The sequence below is a fragment of the Lipotes vexillifer genome, unplaced genomic scaffold, assembly GCF_000442215.2.
Source record: "Lipotes vexillifer unplaced genomic scaffold, Lipotes_vexillifer_v1.1 scaffold965, whole genome shotgun sequence".
NCBI lineage: Eukaryota > Metazoa > Chordata > Mammalia > Artiodactyla > Lipotidae > Lipotes > Lipotes vexillifer.
In genome coordinates this window covers 1,565,884-1,572,915 of record NW_006769686.1, presented here as the reverse complement: position 1 = coordinate 1,572,915, position 7,032 = coordinate 1,565,884, and the positions used below count along the sequence as shown (strand labels likewise).

At 47.2% G+C, this 7,032-nt stretch overlaps 2 protein-coding genes across 3 annotated transcripts in view; one reads left to right on the top strand and one right to left on the bottom strand.

The window, feature by feature from the left end:
* Nucleotides 1-449, top strand: part of ANKZF1 (ankyrin repeat and zinc finger peptidyl tRNA hydrolase 1) — a 6,312-nt gene extending 5,863 nt beyond the window's left edge. The window contains 2 exon segments of the mRNA XM_007445819.1: nt 13-98; nt 326-449. Coding sequence (XP_007445881.1) covers nt 13-98; nt 326-449 — 210 coding nt within the window.
* Nucleotides 450-592: 143 nt separating this feature from the next.
* GLB1L (galactosidase beta 1 like) overlaps nt 593-7,032 on the bottom strand; it is a 10,924-nt gene continuing 4,484 nt past the window's right edge. The window contains exons 6-17 of one of the 2 annotated variants that reach the window (XM_007445817.1): nt 4,426-4,520; nt 4,153-4,327; nt 4,006-4,064; nt 3,790-3,911; nt 3,640-3,680; nt 3,335-3,453; nt 2,941-3,015; nt 2,732-2,821; nt 2,493-2,606; nt 2,075-2,206; nt 1,188-1,403; nt 593-1,023 (exon numbers count right to left, since the gene is read on the bottom strand). In XM_007445817.1, the coding sequence (XP_007445879.1) occupies nt 760-1,023; nt 1,188-1,403; nt 2,075-2,206; nt 2,493-2,606; nt 2,732-2,821; nt 2,941-3,015; nt 3,335-3,453; nt 3,640-3,680; nt 3,790-3,911; nt 4,006-4,064; nt 4,153-4,327; nt 4,426-4,520 (1,502 nt within the window). In that variant the 3' untranslated portion in view covers nt 593-759. The remainder of the gene's footprint in view (nt 1,024-1,187; nt 1,404-2,074; nt 2,207-2,492; nt 2,607-2,731; nt 2,822-2,940; nt 3,016-3,334; nt 3,454-3,639; nt 3,681-3,789; nt 3,912-4,005; nt 4,065-4,152; nt 4,328-4,425; nt 4,521-7,032) is intronic. The other variant, XM_007445818.1, reaches the window with a different exon arrangement.

Below are 7,032 nucleotides of genomic sequence, written 5' to 3'. Positions count from 1 at the left end.
TCTTTCCCTCAGGGAGCTCTGGCTGCAGAGCGCCGACTGGCTGCCCATTTGGGAACCCCTACCCCTCAGGTCCCCGACCCTGCCATCATCAGCGTTCAGTACGTAGAGGGGGTGGGTGTGAGTGGGTAGGTTGTGATGAGTTAGAAGCCATTCTGGACAAGTAGAATGCGTGCCCGCTCAGTGTTCAGAAAGGCTGTTGAGGAGATTTGAGACGCTCTGGGAACCTTTGGAATAAAAACAGAAGTGGCAGGAGGAGGGACAGGGAAGGCTTGGATTAGAAAGTTTCTGGGACACCTCTCCAGCCATTTTTCTTCCTCTTGTTCAGACACCACTGGAGCTGTGGGACATCCCTCCAAGGCCTCATATTCCCTTTCACTACTTTGATTTCTTTCCGCTCCATACGCTGCCTCCAGGATCATTGCTGTCGGGCTGAGAAGCCCTCTTCCTGATCTCTTACAGCTCCACCTGGGGCCAACTCTAGGCTCTGAGAGGGCACATACACACTGGCCCTAGGTTTCTTCTTCCCCACGAAACCAGAGAGTATTTGGAAGATTGGGGTGAGGGACATTCAGGAACCGGGGCCATAGAGGTGTGTGGTGCTGGTACTGTCTCTGGAATTTTAATCACAATAAAGTTTGGCAAAGAAACTGCACTTGTACTTACATTCACACCTGTGGCCTTTGTTTCCTTACGGTCACCATGGCTAGCACCAAGGGATCCTGCCCACTCCATGTCCCAGGTCCAAGGGTTACTTTTCTTTCAGTGCCCACTTAACTCCATTGGTTCAGAGGCACTTTCAGCTGAGAGGGAATAGATGTATGTCTTATGCATAGTGCTATTGAGGATAGGCCTATCCAGGAATTGGATTTGGGGCTGAAGAGGCACATTTTCTAGCTCCAGCAACGTGATTTTGTTGAGGGCTCCCCTAGGAAACAGCAGGGGTCTTGGCACGTAGAGGGTCTGTTGTGGCCCCCTCTTTGTCCAGTAGCGGCCCAGGTTAAACCCATTGATCCAGACTTGGCCCTGGGGAGGAGGAAGGAGAGGAATATAAAGGATCAGCTCTCAAAGGGGTAGAATTATCCCCTTTGGGGTTTCTAATCAGAGGAATAATTTCTGCTCTCCCTCTTTCCATGATTTTCCTCTCTTACCACCCTACTCCCCAGCCCCACCCTCACTGTCAGCAATACCTTGGTCCATCCAGGTAGAAAGAGAAATGTGTCCCCGCCTGAGTCTAAAATTGGGAAGGTTGTAGAGTAGAAGGTGGGGCCAGAGGGAGTTTGAGGATGTGAGCTTTTCAGCAATTGGTTGGGAAACCACCACTTTACAAGATTATCAACTTTCAGAGGGAACATCAGCCACTGGGTAAGGACCGTTTGCCCCAGAATTGGTGGCTCCAATAGGCCCTGTGAAGAAGGCAAATGAAAATTCATCATTCTCTAAGTTCTAAGGCCATACTATCCCTACTCAAGCCCTGGGATGCAACTAGTGGCCACGTCCAGATCCCCACAAGCTGCTACTTTGCTGCCTAAGCCCTAAGGACATAGTTGTGTTTTTTTTTGCGGTACGTGGGCCACTCACTGTTGTGGCCTCTCCCGTTGCGGAGCACAGGCTCCGGACGCGCAGGTTTAGCGGCCACGGCTCACAGGCCTAGCTGCTCCGTGGCATGAACCGGGGCGCGAACCCGCATCCCCTGCATCGGCAGGCAGACTCCCAACCACTGCGCCACCAGGGAAGCCCAGGACATAGCTCTTGTTTATCTTCCATTAGGCCCCTATCTTTCCAAGGGAGTTCGGTCAATAAGAATATTGGGGGGTGGGAATTCCCTGGTGGTCCAGTGGTTAATACTCTGCGCTCCCAATGCAGGGGGCCTGGGTTCAATCCCTGGTCAGGGAACTAGATCCCGCATGCCACAACTAAAGATTCTGCATGCTGCAACTAAAAAAGATCCCAGGTGCTGCAACAAAGGTCCCACGTGCAGCAAGTAAGGCCTGGCGCAGCCAAATAAATAAATAATTTTAAAAATGAAATTTAAAAAAAGAGTATGGGGGCAAGGGAGTGGGCATAGCTAGCTCACCTTGAAGTCACTGCTGTTAGACCCGAAACTGAGCCTCCCCATGTTCTCCAGCAAGACATCCAGTTTGGCCCCCTTTTTCCCCGTCAAAAGTAGGCTGTGTTTCATGTTTCGTTCCAAAACACCCTGAAACACCTGTGGATAAGAGTATCTGTGAAAGGGAGGAGCTCAGCATCTAGCCTGTGGCCACCACACAGGAAGCCACATTAGGACACTGATTTAGAGGGCAAAGAGAATGTAGCCCTTCTGTCACTTATCCATTCATAGTGGAACCTTATCCTTAGTCAAACTTCCTCATCCCAGCTTATCCCCTCAAATGTGAGCAGGCAGTGGGAAAAGGTAGATATGGGAAATTTAAGACTAAAGTGTGCTGGGGAGGAGAGAAAGTGGGCTCAGAGATAGCCTGGTATTAGGTTCTCACCCCATCCACCATCACGTAGGCATGGTCATGGACTCCACTGTTTGGCATCCAGAATTGTGTTGGCTCAGAAACAGTATGGGTCAGATAGGTCTGGTACAACATATACCCATGGTCCTGGGTGTGTAAGAATAAGTTTATAAGCTGAGAGATAAGAAAGGATACTGTGGAGAAGATGCATAGCTGAGGGAACCCCTGGTATAGCTGTTGCCATACCCACTGGATGGGGGATTATGCTTTACCTGGTTGACAGCCTCAAAGGTCATTGGCAGGATTGAATGGATGGGCCCTTGGGGGCATAGGAAGTCTAGGAAAGCCAGCAAATTCCCATCCTGTTAGAATAAGGGGAAAGTATCAGAATGTGAGGGAACTTTCAGAATAGAGGGTAGGACAGGCTGGGCTATTTAGAGAATAAAGGGGTAGAATTAGAGAGTAATGGAGAGAAGCTTACCAGGTGTAGGCTCAAAGGTCCAAGCATCATCTTGGGGCTGGGGAGAGGTAAAGGTCCCAAGGGAACTTCCTGGAACTGAGCCCAAATTGTCTCAGGAGCCATAGGAAAACCACGCAAAGAACCCCTATTCCAAGACCCTAGTGCAGGGTTCTTAACTGGGGTTCCAGGGAAGGGCTTCAGGGGTCATGAAGATTCTGTAATTTTACACATATTTGTGTGTATCTCCCCAGGGAATCCCATTTGGGTGGGTGAGAGATGCTGCCATAGGGTGCTCAGAGGGCTCTCTGGCCCAGACAACAACCACTGATTTATGGTATCCCTTTACAAACAATTTGGGTACTCCCTCCCCCCAAATTAATAAAAGCCTTTGGTGCTTAATGAAGTGGTGGGGCACCTTGCTGATGACATTTCGAATAGCAAAAAGCTTAGGTGTGAGGTCCCCTGCTTCAGATATGGGTGCATCGTAGTCGTAGCTGGTAGTAATTGGAAGAAAGCGTCCCTTCTCATCAGCACCTGGTCAAACCAATTTAATTAATTCAATATACCTTTCAGGTGATAGGCACTAAGCAAAGAAATGCATGCAGAGAATTTTGCTATCAGCAGGGGCAGCAGTGGCCATATCCAGCTTCTAGCATCCTAATCCGTGCAGCCCGCAGATTCTAATTCCTTGCTGCCACCCCAGGAACCATCTGGACTCACCATTCCAGTATCCAAAGTTGGTACCTCCATGGAACATGTACCTAAAGTGGGGGAGAGCAGGGGGAAAGGTAAAAGCTGACCCACTGAATCTTAACCTTCATCCCCAGCACCCAGTTACAGAGTCATGCTGGCCCCGGTGTCTCCAGTTACATGTTCACACTGGCTCCCAACTTTAGCATTTTCTCTAGTCCTTTGGTTACAGCTGGTACGGAGCGTGTGGAGTGATTCTGGCCCCAGTAATCCAGCCAGCCTGTGTAGTACTCAGAGTTCACCTACAGCATGAAGTGAAAGGAGCTGTGAGCCAGATGGGAACCGAGCTCAACCCATTTCCCAGGCTGACACCTGCCCTCCCCTCTGACTCCTCACCAATGGCCCGTGGGGTTCATACTTCCGAAGCAGGGCAAACATTTTGGTCATGTTGTCAGCTGCAGAAAGGAGGCAAAGGCGAAAGATAAGCAACATGGAACAGGTGCCCCTTCCCCAGACTTCAGTCTGAACCCTTGCTCAGGAGACCTGGGCCAAAATCTATAGTGGTATAGAGTCCCTGGAGGGAGCCACATTTGAGGCCTTCAGGGCCATCTGTGGTGAAGAGCAAGATCTTGTCTCCAAGCAGTGCACGGAAGAGCCCAGCCAGGTGTCTCATGTAGCTCATGTCGCAGGCCCTGTAGCTACCGTATTCATTCTCCACCTGCCAGGGGAAAGGAAAAGTGGAGGTCAGCTATGAGGTGGAGAAATTAAGGACACCGGCACCTCCTTCCCCTAGCCCAGTCAACTTTCCGCTTGTACCTGAATGCTAATGATGTTGCCCCCGTTGTGGTAGAGCCATGGATGTATCTTGGGCAGCAAGACCTTGAACCAGGAGTCCACTGCAGCAAGGAAGTCTAAAGGAAGGGGCAGTGCTCTGCTCATCAGGGCACCACCACCTCTGCAGCCCCCACCCCTAGCCTCATTGCTAGCAACGTCAGTGCTGCCTGAACTCTGGGCTGCACTTTGCATCCCACTTGTCCACAGCTGTGTCTGGGAAGCAGTGACTTGTCAGGAGAATCTCTGAACCCTAAGCACTTGTGTAGTTGCATGGCAATGAAATTTAAGCATAGGAAACAAAGCAATATTTCTTGTAAATTCATTTTTTAAATGTAAGAAAAATGTGAAAACACATCAAATGGAGCTGTTATTATGTAATCATATATACTTGAGATCGCTATGAAGTAGCATGGGAGTTCACAAAAGTGTAGAGTATCTGACCTGCGCCCTGATGTGACTGACAGTCCAGGAGGTTTAAGTCATCAAATGAAAGATCATTATATTAGGTATCATGCCTTAAATTCTCAACTCCTATTGGTGATTTCTGTTGACTCACCCTCAGAAGACTCATGCGTGACCTCTGCCTCCTTACCAAAGCAACTCCAACTCAGGCTTCAGGTCTTAAATTTCACTTCCCCAAGGAAACCTCTGATATGCTAGATGAGGGTAGATTCCCCTGTTACACACTCTCACATCACCTCATACTTCCCTTTCGAGTGCTTAACAAATTATAATTAAGCATTTATTTCTGTAATTGTTTCCTGTTGGTCTCCCCCACTAGTGAGCAGGAACCTTGTCTGTCAGGTTCATTTGCTGCATCCCTGTCATTGAGGACAATGCTTAGCAGATAGTGGACTCTCAAAGGTGGAGTCAACGAAAGATATTTTAGAGGGTATTTTTATATTCTTAAAACATTTAATTCCTTTACATTTTGTGTTCTGTATAAAGGAGGCCCAGGTTGTTTTGCCTCCTTTAATCCAAGCATACATTAACTCTCATTCAACAGGTATTTATGGGTGCTCACTATGCACTAAGCAGTGTTCTAGGTGTTAGGGATACAGAAGGGAACAAAATGTACAAAGATCTCTGTCCTTGTGGAATTTCCTTTCCAGTGAGGGAGGCAGTGAATTAAATAATCAGGTAAAATATGTAGTGTGTTAATGCCAAGGAGAAAAAATTAAGCAGGGAAGGAGGATATAAAATGGTGGGGTGAAGGGAGTTTAAATTTTAGAGGGAGGCCCAGGGAAGGCGTCAGCGAGGTCATTCTGTAGGAAGATAGAGGAAGTACCACGTGCAAAGGCCTCAAGACAGGAACAGCAGAGAAGCCAGCATAAACAATGGGGAGAAGGGTGGATGTCAGGGAGGTGACTGGGCCAATGAGGTAGGACCTAATAGACCATTTGAAGGAATCCATGGTTCGTATTCTGAATGAGTTGAGAACCTGTTGGAGAGATTTAGACAGAGAAATGACATGATCTAAAAGATATATTTAAACTTATATTTTAAGAGGATCACACTGCTGAATTAAGAATAGACTACATGGGGGAGGGGCAAAGAAGGGAAACCAGTTAGGAAGGTATTAAAGTAATCCAGCTGAGAGAGGTGGTTTGGACCAGGGTGGTGGCAATGGGGGCGATTAAAAGTAATTGAATTCAATATATTTTGAGGGTGAAGCTGACAGGATTTTCTGATGGACTGAATGAGGGGCCTGAGAGAAAGACAGGTGTGAAAAATTCCACCACAGTGTTTAGCCCGATCAACTGGAAAATGGACTTGCCATTAACTGAGACAGGGAGAGTATATGAATAGCTGGTTTGGGAGGAACTTAGTTGTATCAGTATATATGCCTTTTAGACCTCCAAATGCAGAAGTCAAGTAGGCAGTTGGATATATGGTTTTGGACGCCAAGGGAAGGTCCTGACTGGAGATATATATTTCAGAATCATTAGCTATCTGATGGAATTAAAGCCATGCAAATGAATGAAATCATATAGGGAGTAAATATATATGGAAAAGAGAAGTGTCCAAGGACAGCCCTGACACACCCCAGCCTTTACTGGAAAGAGAAATGGAGAAGGATCAATAAGAGACTGAGAAGGAGTGGTCAGAAAGATTGTAGGGGGAGGGGCAGGGACCAAATAAGTGTGGTATCATGGAAACGGTGAGAAGAGTATTTTAAAGGGCAAAGTGATCAGCTGGGCTGAATGCTGCTGACTGGTCAAGGGGGATGAGATCTGCGACATCACCATGGATTCAGCAATGAAGAGGTCACTGGTTTTCTTGAGAAAAACAGACTGCATGTTGTTTTTCCATCAATACTTTATCATTTTAAATGTATTTCATAGTCAATTGAGTTTTGGAAATGCTATAAGTTGCATAAAGCTCTCCAGCACCCTAAGAAGTGAAACAGCACCTGGAGAGTCCCCAGCAGATATAAGGAATTTTGACCTTTTCAAAACAGTAAACTTTTTAAAAGGTGTAAAGCAGATAGAATTATTCCCTGCTCTAATGACTTCCTACTTGCACCTGAAATGAAATCCAAATGCCTTGAAATATTGGGCATCTCATCTTTTCTTTTTCATGCTCTTT